This window comes from Myotis nattereri, assembly GCF_964212035.1.
Source record: "Myotis nattereri genome assembly, chromosome: 2".
Taxonomy (NCBI): Eukaryota; Metazoa; Chordata; class Mammalia; order Chiroptera; family Vespertilionidae; genus Myotis; species Myotis nattereri.
In genome coordinates, this window is record NC_138076.1 from 44,543,833 (window position 1) to 44,570,474 (window position 26,642).

At 40.1% G+C, this 26,642-nt stretch overlaps 1 protein-coding gene across 2 annotated transcripts in view; it reads right to left on the bottom strand.

Moving 5' to 3' along the window:
• The window catches only part of GPC6 (glypican 6), a 1,123,895-nt gene that overhangs the window by 116,947 nt on the left and 980,306 nt on the right, over positions 1-26,642 (bottom strand). For both annotated transcript variants that reach the window (XM_081082356.1, XM_081082355.1), the window contains exon 5: positions 7,166-7,296. In XM_081082356.1, coding sequence (XP_080938482.1) covers positions 7,166-7,296 — 131 coding nt within the window. The remainder of the gene's footprint in view (positions 1-7,165; positions 7,297-26,642) is intronic.

Consider the following 26,642-nt stretch of genomic DNA (forward strand, 5'->3'; position numbering starts at 1 on the left):
AGTAAGAGCTGATGGGAAGAATGTAAACTTTGAATAACTAGAAAAAATTCTGAATTTAAAAATGACTGAGAGCTTGCTCTTTTTTTATTTTTTTTTAAAAGAAAACCAAAGAAAAAATAGAAATAAAGCTTTATAAAGTGCATGGCCATTGGCTTTTTTATCAGAGATCAGACAGAAGGGACTGAACCACTTGTCAATGGAGCAGGTCAATTATTCCCTTCATGTAGGAATAATGTGATAGTAGGCAGAGGCCACTGAAATTCCTCTAAACCTTTGCTCTGCTGGCATTGGTGCTGCCGATAAGCACAGGCCAGATGTCAGGCTGCCGACATGATCTGCACCCATTCTGTGTTTCCTTCTAGCCTGCTTCTTTCGAAGGTCTGATGACTAGACATTTATTCAGTGCTATGTCATAGGCCAGACAGAAGTCTGAGTCCCTTTTGAGGTGATTCTCTGCTATTGAAAATATCACATGCATGAGTAGACTTAAATGCAGGTGTGTTTATACTAAACCTATTCATGTGATCTTAGATTCTAAAGGTAAGTTACCAGACTTATATCGAAGAGGTAAAACCATGGAGTCAATGCTCTTTATAATTTCTGTATTATAGACATTTTCAATAACAACTAGTAAAATGCTTAATTTTTATGAGTGGTTTTCATTTGACATAGTTCATGCTAAGCATTTTGCATGGATTATATCAGTTTACTCTGAAATGATCCCATGAATGAGTGCTACTAGCACCCTCATTTTTTTAGAAGAATATTTTGTTTTTATTTATTTTTATAAGTTTTAATTTTCAATTACAGTAGATAACCAATATTATTTCACTTTCAGGTGTACAGCACTGTGGTTAGATATTTATCCAATATATGAAGTGATTCCTCTGATAATTCAAGCAGCATCCTCCATTTTAATGTGAATTACTTGAGTTTAGACAGATAAATAATTTGCCTTGTAACTTTTATGCAATTTTTAAGAATACTAGACTAACTTCAAGTACATTTAAGGTCATTTCTATTCCTTCTTGTTGAACTCTCTGTGGCATTATACTTCCATGTTCTGAATTCAATTACACAGAATGTACTGTTTCTTCCATGTGTAAAATGGCATGTTAAGGTGGCTCTCTGTAGAATGTAAGAATGAGCAAGATGTAGTTCCTGGCCTCCACTAATTTATAATCCCAGAAGGAGGAAGTAATTACACAAGTAACCACATCATAAAGAATAATGTTTACAGCCTTAAGGACATATGTAATACAGGGGCTCAAAGTTTTACATGTATGTTTAACATGTTTTACATGTATGTATAAACATATTTATTTAAACTAAATTCTAAAAAAATGTCCTCATAGCTAAAAAGAAGATACTTTTTTTCCATGTGAATTCCCAAGATGTTATTTCTACCTGAATATATTGAAAGGAAAAGTTCCATAGAAAAAAATGTTAAGTAGATGCCAGAAAAAGAAACCTAATCATTAATGAAAAGATAATGTATTAAATGTTAGAGCTGGAAAGGGGACATTTCAATCAACCCCCCATTCTACAGATGAGGAAATGAAGACCCGCCAGCTAGAGGCGAAAATTATTATATTCCTTTTTTGTTCTCCGAGGCTTTTTCCCCCCATCTTTATTTGAGCTTTAGATTCAGAAAGAATTGTCTGGAGAAAATTAAGTACCTGAAGAGCCATCCTGCTCTTCTCTAATGGGTTCTACCCTCGTCTGTAATAAGTATGAATTGAATGGATGGTTTCAATTGGAATTTAGTAAGTCTTCCTTCTTAATTTAGATTATATCTGACAAACCAATCTTTTCCTGGATTAGATTTGAAATTACTCCTAATATATTTAAGTTATATCGAGTGAGATGAGTTTCATCTTCCCTGATAGGATAAGAAGGTGATTATCAACACATTTGAAATCCACAGGCAGAGATTCAAAGTTTTTTTCTTCCTCCTCTTGGGAACTTTCTGAAAGCCTGCAAATTCTTTGATTTGGGTGGGTAAGAAGAAGTGGTAGGATAATGAAGGAAATTCTCTTTGATGAAGACAGTGAAGTTGGTGAATGCAATAAGCTTAGTTGGGGTTTGAAGAACTAGCAGCTTGAGTTTCTTATCAGTAGGTTCCCTGTAGTAGGTTTCAGGTAACACTGCTCTCTTACCTGAAATGGCTGGTACCTCCAGTATTGAAATATGTCTAGTTCTGGGGGGAAGACACTGAGGAAACAGTGGCACACTGGGAAAATCTGTTTCTTTAGATCAGACAGTTCTGGGTTGCAATCCCTGATCAGCCACTTGTTAGATTCAACACCACAGACAAACTACTTAATCTCTCTAATATAACAATTTCTGCCTGTAAAATCAGGGAATGCATGCTTTACAAGATGGCAGTAAGGATTTAAAATAAATATGCAAGGCATCTAGAAAGAGACTGACATAAAGGCAGAGAATCTGTTTTGTCCTTTGCTGTGTTTCTCATGCCTGGTAAACAGTAGAGAATTTGTTGAATGAATATAGAAGCTGCTCAACTAATGGTAAGCATGATGATTATCATTGTTACCAGTGATTATTTGTCTAAAAAGAACCAACAAAAGTTTAAAAATGCTGCTCCTCCAAGTCTTTAAACATGTATACATATATCTATATTTATAAAAGCCTAATTGACTGGCCGACTGGCTGACCGGCCAATCGGCCGGTAGCTATGATGTGCAATGACCACCAGGGGGAAGATGATCAATGCACAGGCATGGAAATATGGTACAGACTGATGAATCTCAGAGGGAAAGGGGGAGGGGGGGTAGAAAGAGATTAATCAAAGAGCTTATATGCATGCTAGAGGCCCAGTGCATGAAATTGCGCACCAGTGGAGTCCCTAGGCCTGGCCTGCGAGGATCGGGCTAAAACTGGCTCTCTAACATCCCCCGAGGGGTCCTGGATTGCAAGAGGGTGCAGGCCAGGCTGAGGGACTCCACCAGTGCACGAGTCTGTGCTCTGGGCCTCTAGTATTATATAATATACACCATATATAGTATATTGTACAAAGCAAAAACAAATCAAGAGTTTGAGACGAGTGCCATAATGTTATTGCCAACATATTATAACTTGACTATAAAGATTGATTAGACTATATATATATATATATATATATATATATATATATATATCTAATATGCAAAGTGTCCCCTCGGGAGTTTGATCGGGAGTTTGATTGCTTGCTATGATGTGTGCTGCCCACCAGGAGGTGGAGCAGAATGAAGGGTGGCTCTGGCTGGCAGCCGGCAGCCAGGGAAGGGAGGCCCTGGCCAGCAGCCAGATGGAAGGCCCCGGCCAGCAGCCGGAAGACCCTGATTGGCCCTGATCACTGGCCAGGCCTAGGGATCCTACCTGTGCATGAATTTCATGCACTGGGCCTCTAGTGTGTTTTTTAAAAGGAATGTCAGTGTGCCTTAGCCCTAATAGCTTAGCTGTGGGCTAAATAGGAGAGGAATACCTATAAAAACAGATCTAAGACAAGAGTGGAGCATGGGCATGCATAGTGGCAATGGGTCTTTTAATTAGTTTGTAATATAACTAATTCATGATCTCAGTGATGAAGTATAAAAGATTTGCTCTTTCCTACTTCAGATATGATGAGAATCACTGTATTGGAGGAGGAAGATTTCATATCTAGAATTGTGGTGTGTTCATCTTTTGCCTTCAGATAGAAGAAGGGAGAAAAAATACAATTTTATCTATATATATAAAAGCCCAGCGACCACAATGGTGGAACGACCAAAGCAACCAGAATGACCAGAACGACTGGTGGCTATGACTGCATTGCGGTAGCCAACTAGCCTGATCCAGGCCACGATTGTCCCCCCCCCCACCCCCCTGATCAGGGGCAGGGCTGGCTGGCCAACTGCCCATGGCACCTCCCTCCCACCAGCCCAGCTCGATGGGCCCCCATTGGGGTAGGTCTCCTGGACCCCACCCATGAACGAATTCATGCACTGGGTCTCTAGTATTTTATACTATTAAAACTCTAGGAAAGATTGGAAGCAATGAATCATGGTCCATATAAGAGAAATACTCTGGTAGCATTTAGTAAGGTGAGAAGTTCTAGGTAAATTTGTAAATGGAATCAGACAGAAAGACAGACAACTTGAGTCCTGGCTTTATCTCCTCTGTTTCCTTACCATCTTCATGAACCTTCTCTTAATACTTGATCTGGCCAGCAAGTATTCCCGAACCCTGCCCTTGTGTGAGACTGGCCTTGTAGGCACCCACATCATTGTGATGAAGTGACCAGAAATGTGGGCTCTGTAGTCAGGCACTCCTCTATGTACTTTCAAGCACCATGACATCTTTGTAAATTCCTTAACTTTGCTAAGCCTTGGTTTGCTTATCTGGAAAGTAAGGGGGAAGACCTATTTCCTCACAAGCATTGTTATGTTCCTTGTAATAAATATAAAGCACAGCACAATCCTTGGTGGGAAACACTCAATAAGGATGAGCTGGCAGTTATAAATATTGTTGCTTTTCTGAAAGAGGCACTGGGAATGAGTTCTATCCATAACTGCTGTAATAAGGCAAATGATTTTCTAAGGAGAAGTTGTCAATACTATCCTGGAGTAAACAGTCTTTGTCATTTGTAAGGTTTACAACTCTCAGGATGTCAGGCCTGCAATTAGGAATCAGTTCCTGGTCTCACTTGAAGCTCACCTATTAGGAGTTAACTGAAGTCTCTGTTTATGCAAATACTCCAGCGGAATCTGGAACTTCAAATTTGATGAGACTATCAACAGAGACTGAGGGTTCCTTGAAAAAGGGAAAAATTCAACCACTCAGTTCTTAGCTGGAATGTAGATTTTAGACTTTAGTGCATGCGTGATTTTCATGGATGTGGCTTGTAGGGAAAATAAAACTACATGGTTCCAAATTCTATTCCCTTGAAGAAATAAGACCTCTTTTAGAACATAACCATTGCATCAGCAAATCCTGTCAATGTTTCCTAGTAGTTGTGGCTAAATTCCAGCCACCTTGTACTTTCCATTATATTACAGGCTGGCTTTGTTCCTTCCTCCTTGCCCTCTTCTGATCAGACCCTGCCCCCTGTCCCATCCCTCTTTCCCACAGAGATCCAGCTGCCCTCCTCTTCTCCCTTCCTTAACTCACTCCATCCCCTTTCTCTATGTCAAGACTACCAGATACACCTTTTAAACATGTTTCTAGCTCATTTGACACTTTTGGTACTACTATTTTATGACCCTTCATACTATAAACTCTCATGTGAGTGTACTCTCACATGTTCTATATTATTTCTACTCTTGATTTTGACAATTCTTACAAAGAAATGTCTCCTTAACAAAATAGAACCAGAGGCATGGATACGTGGAACAGACTGACAACTGTCAGAGGGGCTGGGGGAAAGGAGGACTGGATGAAAGAAGGTGAAGAGATTAGCTAAAGAACATATGTGCATAACCCAAGATACAGACAACAGTGTGGTGATGGTCAGAGTGGGGATTGGGTGGAGGGAGACAAAGGGTTGGGGAGAATGGGGACATTTGTAATAGTACAATAAAAAGTATAGTCCTGTGAACAGCCATACTATTCTAAAATAGTTGGACAGATTCCACAAAAATGTCTCATCCATATTTTGGTAATAAAAAGAGTCCATCTAAGACTTAGAGAATTTTTAATAGAATAATTAGACTTGAACATGTATATGTACATGCCTGGCTCGATGGGCTCCCTCTGCCTCTAAGAAGTGTGGGGTGCTCTCAAGTCACAGACAGTTTTGTCTATGTGGTTTTCCATGCCCTTTTCTCTAGAGCAGTTTGAACATCAGCAACTTTAGTGTCTGGCTACTCAAGCGCTGCAGGGATGTTTGGCCTCTCAAAGCAACATTCATTTGTTTCTAGGCAATAGGTTTGAGAGTACTAGATGACTGCTATTTTTTGATGGGAAAGAAAGAAAATAAATTTTCATGGAACCATCAAATGTGCTATTTCTCTAACAGGTAATGGCGAATTTAGAGAATCCTTCTTTACACCAGATATCACAAACTCATTAAAACCCAGGACAAGGCCTATGAAACTCTCAGCTCATCCATCTCCCAGGACAGATTTCTTCCTTCCCGACATTCTACTAGTCCACCCTGAAAAGCCCAAATCTAGTTTGATTCATACTCAGCCAAGAGACCTAGTTGGATTCTATGGCTCTCTCTCTCTCTGCTCTCCACACCCCCACCCATCCCCTCCTCCTTGATTAGATTTGAAATCCCTTTCACAAAGGATTTTAAAATCAAAGGAAGCTAAGCCAACTCTTCGCCTGATATTTATTTGTATGAATGACTTTCTGTTAAAATGCAATCACTCAGTCAGTAACCAGGTTTAAAAAACTGATATAGATTTGGTTAGTGTTTCAGGACAAGGTGACTGGTCAAAAGAACAGAAGGGCATTATGCAGTCATCATTGTGGGTGAAAAGGGTGATGAAGGAACGGCTGGGTACCCATTGTAAACTTCTCAATTTTGTTTAAGGTGGGTCCTGTTTATCTTCAAATGGGTGGGAACAAATCAAAATCCTGCACCTGGTATTTGTGTTCTGCAGCTGCAAACCCAAAAGCTACGTCTCACATGATTTATGAAAATGAACTACTTTTTTTCTTTGAATGTGTGTTTGACTTCATACAAAGGAGCATTTTCCCCTGAAGATACATTAATGAAGGTTACACCATAGTCTTAAAAAAGGAAGTCAGATGGAATGTTTAATTATTTACAATTGAACATACAGAACATTTGCCTGGCTTGCACAGCTGAAGATATAATTAGAAGTTCCTCAAGAGAGAACAGGGTTAGAGTGTGTAGACATTTCAAACATTAAATCCACTCTTCCCCCCCAAATTGCTCACAAATGTCAGGGATTAGTCAATATACTCGAGGCTCTCTGAAACTTTTTAGCAGCCAATAATTTCTTCATGATTGAGTAGTTGTGAGCAAAAAGATTGCTTCCTTTCTCAGTGCCATTTTGTTAGACATTTTTAATGAAGTAGCAAATTTGTAGCTTGGCAGGAAAAGCTCACTGACAATATATTAGAATTTATAATCCCAGTCGACATATCTAGTTACTTAATTTTTAGATTACTGCTCTTTCCTTATTAGTAGACATATGACTAATGCAAATACCTTTGCAGACACCTGCATGCTGTTTTCTTGCATGTTCATAATGGCTTCAGAGATCTTGACATCTATAGGGTCCATGACCGACTCAATGTTGAAAGGTCCTTCCAGTCGCTCTGCCACCAAGAGCATTGCATCTGTTAAAATACAGGAGCATGATATATTTGAGAACTGAGAGCTTCAGGTTCTTAACCTGTGTTTAAATATTCACAACACGACTGGTTGAAAAATATCCCTTCATTCACATTTTTATTTGCTTTTATATGGCAAATTAAAAAAAAGTGGAATGAATGACTAAATCGTAGAGAAGTATTTTATTTCATTTGAAGACTGATATTTTACATGTACAGAAGCAGACCTGAACATAAGAAAATAAGTTCAAGTTAAGAGAGTAAGAAAATAAACAAAAAGAAAAAAAATCAAACAAAAGAAGAGAGTAAGAAAATTGAATATAGCAAATTACCTATATATATAAAAGCCTAAGTGAACGGCCAGTAGCTATGATGTGCACTGACCACAAGGGGGCAGACACTCAGTGCAGGAGCAGCAGTTCTTTGGTGATGCACCTGGAACCAGAGAGGAGGGAGCCAGATTCTGGGATGCATCACCCAAGAACTGCCCTCTCGCAATATAGGACCCCTCAAGGGATGTCGGAGAACCAGTTTCGGCCCAATCCCCACAAGCCAGTCTGAGGGACCAACTGGTGCATGAATCCGTGCACTGGACCTCTAGTCCCACATACAATAAAAACAAAACAAACCAATATTAGGTCAGGGATCCACTGCATTTCAAAGATGGAGTCTAATTTCTTCGGGAGTGTGGGGAAAATGGAGAATATTAGAGAAATAGCAATGTGTGAATTTGGATGCACAAATGTCAAGACCCAACTCAGGCATATCTATGTGTGTGAAGCATTTCTGGATTTCCTGAGGAACAGACCTGGTTTGTTCTCTCACTTTACCTAGCATGCTGTTCTGTTTTTCATCTTGACACCCTTGGGGATAGGGCAAGTTATCTTTCTTGGTTTTGTATATTCAAGGCTTATTATGGTTCCTATCCCATTATAAACTCTCAAAAATATCTATGATGTTATAGTGAGCTGAAGTATTGATTGGGAAGCTTTAGTTTTCTGGAGAAGATGGTGATAGTGATAGGGAGGCAAAGGCTATGAGTTAGGGCAGTGGTCGGCAAACCGTGGCTCGCGAGCCACATGCGGCTCTTTGGCCCCTTGAGTATGGCTCTTCCACAAAATACCATATGTGGGCACGCACATACAGTGTGATTGAAACTTCATGGCCCATGCACAGAAGTGGGTTTTCAGCCTGGGCGAGTCTATTTTGAAGAATTAGTGTTAGAAGAAGTGGGGGGTGTCGGTTGGTCGGGAGACGCAGTGGAGGCGGGCAGCGGGATACACAGCGCGGGGTAAGTGTGCGTGGTTCATGCACAAGTTGAGTGAGCCAGTCAGTGAGCAGTCTCATTGTGCAGTGGTTAGTGCCAGTCGCCTCCGCAAATCGTACGCGGGTGACAAAAGTACCTACTCAAAGCATAAAGTTACCTGTATTTTTCAACCAGCTGCAAATCCTACAGGTATTTTTGTCACCAATTTAAGAATTGTAATTTTTTTTGTGTTGGTGGCTTTATTATTATAAAATGAAACATTTTTTAGGTGCCCTGTTTGAAATGGCTACAAAGAAGAAGCAAAGAAAAACAGAAGACAAAAACCGTGAATTTAAAGTTGAATTTAAAGTTGAATGTACCTATCTATATAGTTTAAGTTTAAAAAATTTGGCTCTCAAAAGAAATTTCAGTCGTTGTACTGTTGATATCTGGCTCTGTTGACTAATGAGTTTGCCGACCACGGAGTTAGGGGTTAGTAGCCCTGGGTTCTTGTCCTTGCCCTGTCACTAACTAGTTAAATGGCCAGGGGACAAATCTCTGAGCTTTTGGGTCACAGAATAGAATGTGCATAATCCCCCTTTCTAGAGTAAATAGTTTGGTATATACCCCATGTTTTCTTTCCCCTGTCTGTGCATGAATATTTTAAGCATGCAACTATAAATATATCACACAATCTGCTTTTTATTTGTTTAATTTTTATTGATTTTTCTTTGGGGGGGGGAGAGGAGAGAGAGAGAGAGAGAGAGAGAGAGAGAGAGAGAGAGAGAGAGAGAAGAGAAACATCCATCAGTTGCTTCTCCTCCCCCCGCCACCACACGCACTCCTGGCCTGGGTTTGAACCCACAACCTGGGTATGTGTCCTGACTGAGAATCAAACCCACCACCTTTCAGTGTATGGGATGACACTTCAACCATCTGAGCCACGTTGGCCAGGGTTATTATATGCTTTTTAAATGTAGTATATTATTAATGTAAAACACTATTTATAGTAGCTGTTTTATAGTATTAGTATAAGGAAAGCAAATTTTATTTTTATTACATATCCAACCAAGCTCAACTAATGTCTAACGTCACCACATTTCCAGGGCTAAAGTAGTTATGAGTGAGGCACATGAGAAACCTTTTAAGACAGATAATTTTTCATAAGAAAGCTACAGTACTGTCTGGGAAGCAAAGAGTCAGCAGGCTTTGTGAACAGCACCAGCTTTTTCAGGGTCTCCTGGCTCTCTCAGGTGCACCCCCTCACTGAGTTCTTGCTCCACACCTATGGGATGAGTGACAGCAAATGCATCCAGGGCAGCACCTGGAGCATCAGGGAGGTCCCTCTACCCCAGCCCCGCCCCCCATTACTCTGCCCATGTTATCCTCATGGACACACATGACTTAGAAAACTTAACTGTCAACAAGGACTCACAGAGAAGCGCGACACTTTCTGATTTCTTTTCTTAGATAATGCAGACCTCACTGTGTATGTCACAGCAGAATCTTACAACAACAGTAGCAATGTATTTAGATCTTTCAGATCTAATTATCTGGGGATATAGACTGAAGGTGCATATTGTTTGGTTGGGGTATTTTAATATTAAATATGTTTTCTCCTTTAAGGTTTTGACGGTGGCTCACTGGTGCCTGAGAGCTGGTCTGTTTCTTTTATGTCTTTATATCGGCTTTGTGTGTTCATAAAACATAATCCCCTTTCCTGTTTGGCTTTCCAACAGGCTTTTTGATGGAGATTAATTATAACAAATGAGCCAGTTTCTCTAGACAGGTGTATCCTGCTAAAAGAACCAAGAAATCCTTGTACATCACACACACACACACACACACACACACACACACACACACACACAACAACAACAACACAAACTGGCACCATGGAGTTACTAAAAATTGCAATTAAAGGAAGTGATAAGTATGAAGTACTTAATTGTGTTCTTTATATAAGTATTGGCATAAATCATTATATGTACTGGTCTATCACAGCATATCTGGTCTATCTCAACATGACTGGGTTGAGTTAATAATGTTGGCTCGACTGGAAGTCTGAAAGCAGTTGTGCTCTGGGAAAAAAGAGACACATTTTGGGGTTGGATCAAAAGGACTTAGTATAGTATCATCATTTGAAATTATGGGATCGAAAACATCTCTGAGAAAGTTCTCTTAATTGATTACATTAAAGCACTCCTTCTCTACCAGACCTTCCCTTCAATAAGTCAGGCAAAAGCTGTTTGATTCATATCATCAAGTGGGGGAGTTTCTCTCTGGTGATGTCAATCCTTTTGTTCCCTATTCCTTTTCAGGGTGCTTGCCTTTAGGTTCCTGGGTCTACAGACTCATCGCCTCATTTTTGACCCTGCCGTGGTAAAAGTGCTCAAGGTGACCATTTTCCAAGCAGTTGCCTGCTTAGTCTTGCAAAAAGGCAAGCCTATTGATGATTCCATGTGTTAAACATGTAACCCAGAGGCCACATTTGCTCAAACTGCTCACCCCTGTATTTCCATTTTCTATCTCAATTCATTTCCTTTGCTTTGTAAGTATGTAACTAACTTATAATGATACATTTTTGATGTAGGTATATATCTATTTACTTTTCTTTTAATTTTAATCACCAGTCAGAATATGCTACTTTAAACTGATTTTTAAATCTGGTTTAGACTAATAATAATATATATATATATCCTAGCTAATAAAGAGGTAATATGCAAATTGACCATCACTCCAACACACAAGATGGCCACCCCCATGTGGTCAAAGATGGCCGGCAGGGGAGGGCAGTTAGGTGTCAATCAAGCTGGCAGGGGAGTGGTTAGGGGGTGATGAGGCTGGTAGGCAGAAGTGGTTGGGAGTCAGCAGTTCTGGATTGTGAGAGGGATCCCAGATTGGAGAGGGTGCAGGCTGGGCTGAGGGACACCCACGGCCCCCTTCCCCCCCCCCCCCATGCACGAATTCTGTGCACCAGGCCTCTAATATATATATATGACTCAAAAGCCAAAATAGATTAGCTGAAATACCCCAGGGTCATTATTAAGAGTAGTAATGTGCATATGATTAACAATACTGTAATATGCACTTAAAATTTTGTTAAGAGGGTAGATTTCATGTTATGTGCCTTTCTTTTTTTAACCACAATTAAAAAAAAAAGAGTAGGAATGATTATTGTGCTGATCAACTACAGAAATGGAGAAAAGAAAACTGCTGGTGGAAGTATAAAGTGGTGCAATGACTATGGAAAACAGTATTGTGGTTCCTCAAAATATTAAAAAATTGAACTACCATATGATCCAGTAATTATGCTTCTGGGAAATGAAATCACTCTCTCAAAAGGATATCAGAACCCTCATGTTCATTTTAGCATTATTAAAAGGAGCAGAGACATGGAAACAGCATTGAGTGTCCTTTGAGAGATGACTGGATAGAGAAGGTGGGTACAGATACCCATACAATGGAATATTATTCAGCCATCAAAAAGAAGGAACTCCTGCCATCTGTGACAACAGGGCAGGACCTCAAGGGCATTATGTGAAGTGAGCTAAGACAGACAGAGAAGGCAAATGCCACCTGATTTCACTTATATGTGGAATCTAAAAAGAAACTGAACTCATAAACACAGAGAACAGCTTGTTAGTTTCCAGAGGCAGGGAGTACAGAGTGGGAGAAATGGGTGAGGGTAGTCAAAAGGTACAAACTTCCAGTTATCAGTCTTGGGATGCAATGTCCAGCATGGTGACTAATCAATAGATAATACTTTATTGCATATTTGAAAGTTGGTAAGAGAGTAGATTTTAAAAACTTCTCATCTCAAGGCAAAAAATTTTAACTATGTTCAGTGATAGATGTTAACTAGACTTACTATGGCAATCATTTTGCAATATAAGTAAAACATTACGTTGTACACCTTGAACTAATACAATGCTATATATCAATTATATGTCCAAAAAAGCCCAAAAATACATGTCTCCTTATAATATAATTATCCCTTTCCCTCAGTTCTCATTTTTTGTACTGAATTTGCATGTCAAGATACCCCAGGGCCACACAAAAAAGTAGCTTTTCAGACAACTTCCCCACTCTTTTGCATTTCCACTATAAAGGGTATGCATACAGCTCCTGCCTGTAGGAGTCTAGTTTAGACATACTACCAGGTAAGAAAGTAACAGTGGCAGGCCAGAGCTGGGACTAGCAAAATGCCTGGGAGTGAATGGCAGCAATCCCTGGGTCCCAGACCCCAGGTGGCCAGAGGGTAGGTACAGCCCACAGAGCAGCCCGTTGTGCTTCTGCTGGACTGGTTCCCCTCCCAACTGCTGGGCAAGTCTGTCACTGGTCAAGCTCCCCAGGTACCAGGAGAAACTTCCTCTTCTTTGGGGCTGAGTAAAGCCATGCTTATTTCTCTTTCCGAAGTGAAGGAAACACACATGACTTTTATGACACCAAGGCAGTAGCTGGTAAGTTTCTCTGAAACCAATTAAGTCACAACATGGCCATTACTTATTTCAGCGGTTGCCATCCTGTGCTGTCTTAATTATTTCTGTGCCATTTATATTTTGAAATATTTGGAACATTATTTTTTACTGTGTTCTTGGAGCTATTGTCTATTGCCAATTAAATCGGGACAGTTTTAAGATGTCAGCTAATGATCATCAGGTCTTTTCTGCACAAATCTCCTGTGTCGTCCAAGTTTTGTTTCTCTTTTTAAACAAAAAAGACTTTTGTCTTACTCAAGCAGTATATGTAACTTCTGTTTCTAAAAGGAGAATAACATTTAGATAATTAGAAATAACTGGTATAACAGAGATGCTATGACTGTGTTAGCACAGAGGGTAGGTATAGCAGCTCAACCAGAAAATGCCATGCAAAGTGAGGAGCCAGGATGCAGGTAAAGCTGCACCCCTGGGCCAAGGCTACCCACTCCTGTAAGCATGGACTTTATGATTAGGAGTGAGGAAACTGACTCTAGTTAGATGGAGTCAGGTGCCTGGTTTTTGCTTAGGCCTTTCCATTAAATGGTTGAGAGATAATGCGTGTCACTTAATTCACCAAGTCTCATTGTCTTTATCTGTGAAATGGAAATTATGACAATGTCTATTTAATTGTGGCCATTTGAGGAATCAAATGAGGTAGTACCTGTATAGTTGTTAGCACACTGCTTAGCATATAATTAGCTCTCAACAAAGGTTACTATCCTAAGGCACTCCCACTGGACAGTGGAAGTGGGAAGGAGAGGAAATAACTTTCAGGACATTTCGGGAGTATTGACAGCAACAGATGTGAAGACCAAAGGAGCAAAAGGTGCACGGATGACTGTGAGATGTATAGCTGATGCTCTTTAGTATGTTTAATTAATGTTTGGATTATAGCTGCTTTGTTCATTACCAAGCGATACAAAACAGCATTATTTCTTTATGATGTGCCCCTTTGCCAATTAAAGATGATTACAAAGCCTCTGACTTGCTTGCCATTAAGAGGTGCGATTATGTCCTGTTCCTTAAACCTGGGTTAGCTTCGTGACCACTGTGACTAAGAGCATACAATGGAAGTGACACTGCCAATTACAGATGGAATTTAGCGTGCCCCCAAATCCACCTGTTGAAACATAATCCCCAATGTGATGGTATTAAAAGGTGGGTCTCTGGGATGGGGGGGTGATTAGGTCATGAGGGTGAAATCCTCATGAATGAGATTAGTACTCTTATAAAAGAGACCCCAGAAAGTTCCCTAACCCCGTCTGCCATGTAAGGATTCACTGAGGAGACTAAAAAATAGGAAGTGGGCTCTCACCAGACACTGAATCTGCTGGTGCCTTGGTCTGGAACTTCTGACCTTCCAGAACTATGAGAAATAAATATTTACTGTTTAAGCCATCTCAGTTTATGCTACTTTTGTTGTAGCAGCTCCACTGGCCTAACACATCTGCCAAGTTGCCAGACATATGCTGTGAGGCTGTCTACAACCTGCCAGCCCAGCCCATCTGCCAGCTGTTGCCATCTGGTGATCCTAGTCAACACCTTGTGGTGCAGAAGAATCATTCAGCTGAGCCCTGCCCAAATTCCTGACCCACACTCCTCTTGCTTTCAATGATATGGTTGTTATTTTAAGATGCTAAATTTGGGCGTAATTTTTTTTGCAGCAGTAGAAAAGTGGAGTAGCCAAATGACAATATTTACAAAATACTCACTGATTTTTGACAGGACTCAAATATTCCGAATTCTAGTCAATTAATTTTTGACAAATTGACTACTTACGATGTAAACCCTGTTTACAAACACTGCAAGAAAAATAGAACTTTGCCTAAAGATAACATACAAAGAGAATTTGCTCTAAGTCCACAGAGCATTATGGAACACTGCTATGGTGCACTAAATGCACACCAGCTATTCTTGAGTGAGGGTTATATTTCCCCCAGGATGTGAGCCTGCGAGATAAAGAACAAGCATGGAAGAAAGGCAGACATTTGGATTTTTGTCTAAGTCTTCGACTTCATCGAGTAAAGGCTCTAACACGGGAGCTAGACATTATCTCGGGTCTCTGGGTGGCACTGGAGTGAGAACTATTTTGCTGCAGGGACTTCTGCATATTTATACTCCTGTAGGATGTAATTTTTAAGTATGATTTAATGTGATCAAACATGTGTTTTTAATTTACTTCTTGAGAAAAGGAGATGTAAAATTAGTAATGATTTTACTGAATGATGATTTTAATCTGGAAGACAATTTTCAAAATGCTCCAGGGGAGGCAAGAAAAGAAAGCTTTTTTCTTCTTAAAGGAGATGTTATTAAGCTTTTCCTACATAATGACAGAATAAAAATAACCTTGAAAAAACTCAGTTGAGAAGGGGTTGGGAGGCATGGGTGAGGGTGGTCAAAAGGTACAAACTTCCCGTTATAAGATGAGTAAGATCTTGGATCTAATGTACAGTATGCAACTATAGTTATTACTCTATCATATATTTGCAAGTAGATCTTAAAAGTTCTCACACACACACACACACACACACACACACACACACACACACACGGTAGCTATGTGAGGTGATGGAGGTATTAAATACCTTTATGTGATAAACACTTGTTAACTTACTTTATGTGGTAAACATTTTACAATATATAACTGCATCAAATCAACATGTTGCACACCTTAAACTTACAATTATATCTTAATAAGGCTGAAAAAAAAGATAAAACTTAATTGAACTTAACCTAATAAATATCTGTTATGTGCCAAGGAGTATCACTCTGCCACTGTAAATCAGTGATGGTGTGGGTATAGACAGTCCATGGTTGCCACATCCATGGAGTTTGGAAACTTTTTGAAGTGACAAATAAAATTTTATACATTTTAATTTTTTCTTTCTCTGAAGGAAATTTGAATTAAGACAATAACATATTATTTCAAAGTTCTCATGAAATCTAACTTTGTCCCAATAATCTACTCTTTGAAAAATGAAATTTATAAGCACAATCTATTTTCTTGTTTTATCAGAATTCCAGAGCCCCCAACTTGAGCTTTTGTTTAGAAGCAATGCTCACCCTCTATCACATCTGCAGGACTATTGCTTTAACCTGACCAAAATGCTTTCCCTACTGAGAAGCAGACAAAGGAATAAAAAAAAAAATCAAGCAATTTTACAAATTCATTCATTGGCACCCAGTTATCCATTAAGAGAAAAAAACACCTGCTTCATGTTTATATATAGACTCACTTATGCCCATGGCATGGATGTAATTAGAGACTCTGCTTTCTCCTGTGGCTTTCCGGAGACAGACACCCAGAGTATACACGGCCTTTGCTTTTACCCAAATTGATTAATTAAAATGCTTGTGAGATTTCGGACAGGAACATGTTTCAGGAGAGGCCTGGAAAGAGAGCACAGCTTGTGGGGACTGGGGGACCCACAGCAGCAGGCAGACATGACCTGAATAACCAGCAATGAGAATTTGAACTTACCTAGTCAGAAGTTCTATGCCTTTTTTTAGAATTTACTTTTTAAAAAATTTTACATTTTTTCAGGCAATTTTATAGCTAAGACATTTTCATTTTTAGATTTCTGATTCATAAAACCACCAAGTAAGATAATACTTCCTCCCTTGGGACTATATTTCTGATTTTAAAAAAAATACTTTATTGAATGCAGAGAGGAAGGGAGATGGAGAGAGAGATAGAAACATCAATGATGAGAGAGAATCACTGATCGGCTGCCTTCTGCACACCCCCTCCTGCTCTGTGATCTCTTCTCTGACATTGCCAGCAAAACTGTCTTTTCAAAATGCAAGTCTGATGGGGTCACTGCCTCGCTCAAGGTTGCCTTTGCCTTTAGGATCAGTGTGAACCTCATATCCTGGCATAAGAAAAGTCCTTCATAAGAGGGTCCCAGTCTATCTTAGCAGCCTTGCCTACTACAACCCCTTGTGCCCCTACCTCCGACACAAGGACTTTCCCCTTATAGCTCCATCATAACTTTTTAAATGACACTGAAGGTCTGGGTTCGATTGCCAGTAAGGGCACATACAAGAATTAACCAATGAATATTCAAATAAGTGGAACAACAAATCAATGCTTCTCTCTCTCTCTCTCTCTCTCTCTCTTTCTCTCTCTCTCCAATAAAAAAAGAGAGAGATTCATAATGAGACTCCACCCATTGCTTCTTTAGATTGATTTCTCACAACTCAACATGCTCCATGGTTTCCTGCTCTTACAAATAACGCCACGGTGAATGTTTTCCACACATGTGCAAATAAATCTGTTGGGTACAGTCTTAGTAGTGAAACTGCTGGGTCAAAGGTATGAATATTTAAAATTTTGATAATGCCCAAGTTTGTCCTGTAAACCAGTGGTTCTCTACCTTCTGGCCCTTTAAATACAGTTCCTCATGTTGTGACCCAACCATAAAATTATTTTCGTTGCTACTTCATAACTGTAATGTTGCTACTGTTATGAATCGTAATGTAAATATCTGATATGCAGGATGGTCTTAGGCGACCCCTGTGAAAGGGTCGTTCGGCCGCCAAAGGTGTCGCGACCCACAGGTTGAGAACCGCTGCTGTAAAGGCTGTACCTGTTTACATTCCCAATAGTAACATAGGATAGTATCTGGTTCTCTAAGTCTCAAAGTTTTGATGTTAAGATCAAATGTCTGGATCTTTGCTAATTTGATAGGGTAAGAAGTTGGCACCTCAGTGTGGTTTTACCTCGAATTTTCCTCATGAAAAGCAAGATTGAATGACCTTTAATATTTTTAAAAGCCATTTCTATTGCCTTTTCTTTTTATAGTCTTTCTTTGTTCACTTATTTTTCAGTTGGGTTATTAATTTTTTCATATTGATGTAAATAAATTTCTTTTTTAAGTACATTACAGACACTTGATTTTTTTGTGGCTCAAATTACTATTTTCTCCCTACTTACTTATCTTTTAATTTTGTTCATGATCTTTTTATTTGGAATGCAAAAATTTTAAAAATTTAGTCAAGTTTACCAATTATTTGTTTATATTTTCTCGGTCTTGTGTCATATTTATACAGGCTTTCTCCTTTCCAACTTCACCTCCATGACCTAAAATACTGCCACTGGCATTTTCATTCACTAGCTTCCTTGCTGTTTCCTGAATACAGGCCAGGCACTCTCCTGCCCCCGGGCCTTTGCATTTATCATCTGTTCCTTTTTCTTTAAATACTCTCTCCCTAGATATCTCTCCTATCTTCTTCTCCTCTCTACTCAAATGCTATTTCTCAGAAAAACCTTCTCTAAGTGCCCTACAAACTCCCAGACACTCTGATTGCTTTATTCTTCATAGCACTTAATAATTGCTGAATTACTATATGCATATTTGTTATTGTCCGTCTTATCCCACTATTATGTAATAAGCAAGACAGCAGGGTCTTAATCCTTGTCATTCACTTCTATAGTCCCAGACCTAGAACAATACTTGAATCTTAAGAGTTGTTAAATTAACATTTTAAAATGAATTGCTGGAACAAATTTTTTAAATTTTCCCGTATTTTTGCCCTTGGTGGGTGTGGCTCAGTTAGTTCAAGCATCATCCCCTACACTGAAAGGTTTTGGGTTTGATCCTCAGTCAAGGCATATGTGGGAGGCAACAGATACATGTTTCTCTCTCTCTCTCTCTCTCTCTCTCTCTCTCTCTCTCTCTCTCTCTCTCTCTCTCTCTCTCTCCTGCCCCCATCTTTCTCTCCATCTCCTTCTGTCTTTCTCTCCCTCTCCCTCCCCCACTCCCTCCCTTCCTCTCTCTCTCAAATCAATAAAAGCATGTCCTCGTATAAGAATTAAAAAAAAATCCTTCCTATATATTCTTCGAGTAACTTAAGAAGAAGTAACGTGTTCCCCTCGTCCCTGCCTAAACCTCCCCCCTCTCTTCTCCTGCCATGCACACCATCGCAAATAACTACAAAACTTTATTATCACTGTCCAACAGGATAAATGGCCCCTTGGCAGCTTCTGATGCGTTATAAGGCAGATGAAGAGTTTCTGTGGGAATTTAGAGCCTTATTGTACTTTTTTATTAGATAGAAATAACTTTTTAGTTCTTTTAGCTTGAAATTGAAAAGTATGGCTGGTTTTCTTTCTGTCAGAGGTCATTTCTAGGTTAATCTAAAAAGAAAAGATGTCGTTGACATTTTTAGCTTTACCAAACAAGGTAATTCCTGCTGTTTCTCAAGATCCCAAGTTTGCATTAACTTTCAAAACAGTCACTATGATGAATGTCATTTTTGTTTCTTCCCTGTAATTTGTTCACATTCACTAAACATCAAGTTGCTGATGAGCTATTTTGCCAACTCTGTACGGTGTTTAGGTTCATAAAACATACCTTTAAAAAAATCAGGCCATGATTAGAATTAGATTTAGCTAAGGAAATCATATACCACAAAGTGAGGTGAGCAACAGAAAATGGAATTGGACCAATTAAATGCCCTTTGAAACAGTACGCAGGTATCTGATTCAAAAATAAAACAGGCGGCTGCCCTGAGTCATTACAGTAACTAAAGAACTAACACAAAATAAAACAGAATTTAATGAGAACAAAAACTGTTTACTTTGAAACCAAATCCGGGAAGAGGAGGAGAGAAGAAACATACAAACTAATTTATTTCTGAAACCAGTGCAGAGAGGCTCATTTTGCTTCAACACTGTAAAGGAACATGCAGATTGTGGGGAAATTAATTCACTAGTAATTCTGGCACAGTACAAGAACTGGAATCTCTAGGACTCATTTTCAGACATTGGTTTCTGTTTAGTAGAGTGAGGCACTGCATTTCATAAAAATACAACATGCTCACGTAAGTTTCATCCCACTGCTATATCTTTGAGATGTTTAGTTACTTCACAAGGCAGAAAGAGCAGGCCTTGTAAGCCACGACTCTCATGAACACCAGGGTACACACTACTAACAGTAACCCTGCATTTAAATTTTTATTGATGATTCTTTCATGTCATTCATAGCTAGGAATGTTCAAATAATTTACATCCACCTATTAGCATCTGCCTTGATGATGAATCAGAATTTAAGGGGTAAAAAGTTCTTTAAGATCTTTTGAGAGAAGAACCTCATCTTTATCTTTACATCCTTAGTGCCTCCTACAGGGTTCTGGCATCTAACGGACTGATTTAGACCAACCAGTGGCTTTATAGTTTAGAAAACCAGAACTTAAAGAAGAAAAGCAACATGAGCAGTGGCCCCTGGATCAAAAATGCTTGTCCTCTCTCATTCCGTCCATTATGACAAGCATCTCAATTGCTCAAACAGTATCAATGGGCTTATCCAATATTTTATTACTAAATTCCAAGTGCTTCACCACTTGTAAAGAGAAGAGTGAAAGAGAAAGCATAGATAGTAAAAAGAAAGCACCTTTGTCCTAGCTGGGATTTTTGTCATTCCTTCTTCTTTGCAATTAAGCTTCACCCTCCCTTAGAAACCCTGTTCTTTCCACATGGGTACCATGATCCTGAATTGTCCTTGAGGAATTCATAAAAGCACTCACATTCCTCCTTCCTCTTTATTAACCTGCACGTCACACTTGAGTTACTTTGAATTTCTTACCAGCTTGGATGGTCTTGATGGTCTCACTGAAGGGTGGTAGGGAGGTGAGGCGTGATCGGGAGCTGTGTGTCAGCCTGGAAGCCTGGTGCCACCTGGCACAGGATCTGTGACCTCGGACAGCAGCTTATTTAACCTTTGATCCCTGGAGTCCCTTGTTATTACAGGGGCTCTTCCACATCACTGTGAGAATTAAATGCAACACTAGGCTCGTAGCATGGCAAATGCGTATTACTGCATTATGACTATTTTATCTTGATTGAGAAGACAGTTCTTTTCATTTCCCAACAAAGTTAATATTGCAGTTTTAATTTCATCATCCATTTTACTTGAAAGAGGACACGATCTTGTCCAACCTCTTTACTTTACAGAGAAGCTCACTGAGTCCCACTGACATGAGAGGTCTAGTGATTTGTCTGGGCACAAATGGCACAGTTGTGACCAGTGCCTGATTCTTTTCCAGGCAGCTGTCTTTCTGCTGCATCATACTACCTCCCCCTTTACAATCAGCCAATCAGCCAATCCATCATTAAGAAAAGGATCAGTTAAAACATTTCAGGTGTCAATGAACTAAAAATGTCTGAACTTTTTTCTTTTTTACCAATATATTGCAGTTAAAGCAATTCTCCCATTTATCTCTCTATTGCCCTAAAAGCTAATAAAGCATATCACCCAGAGACCATTTACTCCTGTAGTATAAGGGCTTGCAACCTCCATGGAATGAATCACAAACATTTGCGTGAACCAATAAAAAATCAATAAATGAAAAGTCAGGTGTGTTGTCAGAATTCCCTGGTGGATCCCAACAGCGATTAGTGGTGATTCAGCAAATAATGGGAGCCCTTGTCTCCTACTCATGTATATACCAGTATTATAAATACATATACATATATATATATATATATATATATATATATATATATATATATATATGAATACTAGAGGCCCAGTGCATGAATTCATGCACCAATGGGGTCCCTCAGACTGGCCTGCACCTTCTCTCAATACGGGACCCCTTGGGGGATGTAGGACTGCAAGTTTTGGCCAGATCCCCACAGTCCAATGCTGTCTGCCATTCTCGCTCATCCTGGCCCTGTTGCGCTTACTGTAGGCTCGCGCCCAGTTAGTCTTGATCGGCGTCCATATGTCAGCTGAGTGGCACACCTGCTGTGGGAGTGCACTGACCACCAGCGGGCAGCTCCTGCATTGAGTGTCAACTGGTCATTCAGTCGCTTAGGCTTTTATATATACTAGAGGCCTGGTGCACGAAAATCCTGCATGGGTAGGGTCCCTAGGCCTGGCTGGCGGTCAGGGCTGATCGGGGCTTTCTAGCTGCTGGCCAGCTGGGGCCTTCATTTCCCAGCTGCCAGCTGCCAGCTGATGGCCTGGACCTTCCTTCATTCCACGTTGCCCCCTGGAGGTCAGCGCATGTTATAGTGAGCAATCGAACTCCTGGTCTTCCGGTAGAACTCCTGAGGGGACACTTTGCATATTAGCCTTTTATATATGTAGATAGATATACAGTATATATTATCTTGTTGCTTAGTGCCATGTGAACAACAACAACAAAAAAGGCAGTATGCCCTGTATAATGGGTCACCAGGCCCATAGATAAAAAGTTGGATTCTTAAAAAAAAAAAACCCAACTCACTTTAGGAGGTGATGACATCATTTCTTCTCATCTCTGCTTTGCCCTATGAAATGGCAAGGTAACTTTTGTCATTTCCTCTGTCTTTACATCTTGTGTAACAGTATCTTCAACATTTGTTCCATGGTGAAAACAGGGATCACTTTTCAATGAAGGAGGGGAGGAGAAAGAGGAAGAAAAAGTGACAGAGAGAGGGAGGAAGTAAAGAAGGGAGGCAAGAGAGAGATGAGAACCCACTAGGAGAGGGAGTGAGTACTTGAGCAGCATTTCCAATGGCCTGGTACTGCTCCAACAGCTCCAGGACCTAGAGGTTCGTGTTGTGTCTACAGCACTACCATGTAGTAGGAAGTACTATTATCTCCTTGCATGGCTGTGAAGACTAAGACCCTAACATTGAAATAGCTTACCTGAGGTCTCAAAGCTTTCTCAAAGTTAGAGCAGGTCCTTTTCAGAGAAGGGTAGAACTAACAACAGGGAATTGCTCAAACTTCATTCTAGCCAAGAAGGCCTACTTGACTCTCTCAAGCAGATGAGCTTGAGCATGTCAGTGTGCTGTTAAGGAGGAAGAGGTCAGGGAGTCATGCCTGTCCCAGGGAATCACAATTGTATTCTCTTGTCCTGCTCCTTTGTGAGATTGCATTAAACAAACAAGTGCCCCTGGGAACTTTAGGCAAAAGCCTTCATATTGTAAGTTGCTGGGTTCATACTTTCTTTTTCTGGGCTTTCTCTTAGTGTTCAGACTCCTCTAGAACTTTCTATTGGAAAGTATCCTCATTGATTATGACACTACAGTGATATATTCTGTCCTTAGAACTTGCCTATGATTGAGGGAGGAATGTTTGACAACAGTCACAAAATTAAAGATAATTTATTTGGTTTTCAAAAAGCTATAATTACTTTAGAGGTACATTCCTTTTCATGCTGAAGAACATATTAGCTGAGTTGGAAGGAGAGTTTTCAGGTAATAGTCACTTTCTTTTATCATGAATCTACCCTAGAGCCCAACTCTCATTTCCACAGGTGTTTATTAATGTAAGTATGTCATACAAAATTTGTAAAATACAAAACACCAAAAAGAAATAGAGAGAATAAAAGTCATCTACAATTTACCAAGACAGAGATAACCGTGGACATCCTTTTCATTGTCTGCATATTTCATGCCCTCAATGACCTCTAATTTCTGTAACTAGCCTATCTAGTAATAGACAAACATGGTAATTGATTGTACCTTCGCTACGCCTCTTATTGGCTAATCAGTGCATTATACAAATTAACAGCCAACAAAGATGGCAGCTAATTTGCATACTGCAGGCTGATCCCGCTGCGCCGCCCCACCCGGGGCTGGCGGCAGCCTGATCCCCAGCCGCTGGCCGCCCCAGCGCAAGATCCTGGCCTGCCATGTGTGGGGTGGGGCGGGCAGGGCAGGCGGTGTGGGTGGCAGCTGCGATCCTGAGCCACCACCCACCCCAGCGTGGGATCCGGGCCTGCCGTGTGTGGGGCGGGGTGGGCGGGGCAGGGCGGCAGCACAATCTGAGCAGCCACCCGACCTAGTGCGTGATCCAGGCCTGCCATCTGTGACCGGGGGAGACGGGGCAGACACCGTGGGATTGAGCGTGCCATCTGCCACCAGGGGAGCGGGCCTAAGCCAGCAGGTGGTTATCTCCCAAGGGGTCCCAGACTGTGAGAGAGCACAGGTTGGGCTGAGGGACCACCCCCACCAGTGCACAAATTTTTGTGCACTGGGCTTCTAGTCCTATATAATAAAAGGCTAATATGCAAATTGACCAAACAGTGGAACAACCGGCTGCTGTGATACACACTGACCACTAGGGAGCAGACACTCAATGAAGGAGCTGCCCCTTGGTGGTCAGTGTGCTCCCACAGGGGAGCGTTGCTCAGCCAGAAGCCTGGCTCATGGCTGGTGAGTGCTTTGGCAGTGGCAGTGGCAGGAGCCTCTCTCACCTCCGCCTCCATGGCAGTGCTAAGGATGTCTGACTAAAGCCATCAGTCAGACATTCCCTGAGGGCTCCCAGACTGTGAGAGGACACAGGCCAATTTCCCCCCTCACTCCCCTGAGTGCATGAATTTCGTGCACCAGGCTCCTGTTCTTTTATAGTTGGCTTTATATGTTCTTACCAGATTTTGCATTGCTATAGAATAAATACAGTTCCTATCTTGGATTTGTCCCTATTTCTGATTATCAACTTAAGATACATTTCTTTAAATTAATATCTATTTATTAATTTAAAAGCTAAGTAGAATGGACATATATTTTTACTAATAACTGCAAAAATTTCAAACTCTAGTATGGAGAAATATTCTTAATATAGAGATACAAGTGAAAGCAAGGGAATACAGCTCTGATTCCATAATTTAATAAGCATCCTACATTTAAAAAGCAGACATTTAAGCAGACACTGTATTTCAAATGTAAAGTTTTAGAATTAAAAAAATATATATTTGTTTTCCCATGCAATTGTAAGGGATTTTAAATGCATACTACAAAAATGTAGTTCTAGTGCTGGCTTCATCGGAATCTAAGCATGTGACATTGATTTCACAAATTCCATCAGTAAACTTAAATATTTGGGTTCATTGATATCTCATGGATGTCCTAGCTCCAAAGCCATGGGGATTAATAAGGAAAAGCACATGGGCATTTGGCAGAAAAACCAAAGAGAAAGTGGGTGGAGGCCAGTGATCTGGGAATCAGACCAAGCATGGGGTGAAGTTGGACAGAAATGTCCAGGGTGATCAGGCAGAGTAAGTGTCAGAGTGAAGAAAGAACATGGTGGCGCAGATGAAGAAAAGCTCGGGGCTGCAGATAGGAGGTAGCAAGTGGCAGCAAACACAAGCTGTGCAGGTTGGGAGGATGTGGACTGAACCTTCAACAAAATGTAAGAAATAGGGAGGTATGTACCCTGTCACAAGAATACTTGGCTTTTACTTTTAGTTTCATTCTTAAGAATATTTCATCTCCAAATAATGTTCAAGGAAGAAAAAATGGGTGTAAGAAGGTAGGCTTTAAAGAACCAATAGAAATCCAACAATGATTCTTGAAAACCAATCATGGGAAAACGGGTCTGAGGCCCCAAATCTACCCTAAAATTACAATACATGGGCAGCAGAACTTTGAAATATGGGGACAGTATTACTAAGCTGTGTGCATTATTGTGTTAGATGGTCACTGACATTTTGAGTAGATGGGAAAGATTTATGTATAGACACACAGAGGATCATCAGATAGTCATTTACTCAGATGTTCAGGCAAACATGTAGCTCAGTTGTTAAAGGGCTACCAGCTAACACTAATTTCCTAGGTATCTGAAAGGAAGTGGTACATGCAGTATCCCATTTAATCCTCCTGACTCTGAGAGGTAGATGCTCATTTTAAAGAAAAGGAATCAATTTACTCAAGCCAGTGGTTCCATATTGAGAATGGACCTGATGTTGACCCAGATCCATGAGACTTTTAATCCTTTCTATCTTTGCCTCTAAATAATTTAGGATATTTTTACATATCCATATTCAAATGCATTGTGAAAGAGAAAAATGCTTGTAGAATTAATCAAAACATTATAATAAGAGTTAGGAAATTTAAGAGAAGCACCTTCGTGAGGTAAGTCTGTGTTACTTAGTCCAATAAATCATCCAATTTCAAAGGCCTTTATGTTTCCCAGAAAATTTCCTTTTATTTTCTTTGAATACCTATGTAAGGTTTTAAGATAAAAGAACAGAGAAAATGTTGACTTGCTTATGATAAAAATAGAAAAAAAATGAGGGTATCTACAATTTGATGATAGAGTCAACGGCCCAAAAATTCATCTCCAGACCCTTCTCATTTGTAGCCTTATCTCGGCTCTAGAGACTTGTTGAGTTATTTCTGCTAATACACTAAATTAACCTTAAGATACCTTTGGGTACTTAAAGATCAATAAAAACACTGTTTTTAAAAGCAAACATGTATCTTGGAAACAAGCTAAAAGATTTTTCTAAGAAAGGGAACAATAGTTTTGAGGCTACTAAAAGACAATGAATGGGACTGATTTCAACCAACTGAGCTTCCCATCTGGGGCAAATGTGGCTGTCTTTTAAATGCTGCCTATAATCATATTTAAAAAGTTTGCAAAGCCCTAACCAGCTTGGCTCAGTGGATAGAGCATAGGCCTGCGGACTCAAGGGTCCCGGGTTCGATTCCAGTCAAGGGCATGTACCTTGGTTGTGGGCACATCCCCAGTGGGGAGTGTGCAGGAGGCAGCTGATCGATGTTTCTCTCTCATCGATGTTTCTAACTCTCTATCCCTGTCCCTTCCTCTCTGTAAAAACTCAATAAAATATATATTAAAAAAAGTTTGCAAAAACTATTTTATTCACAGTCTATGAAGCTCTGAATT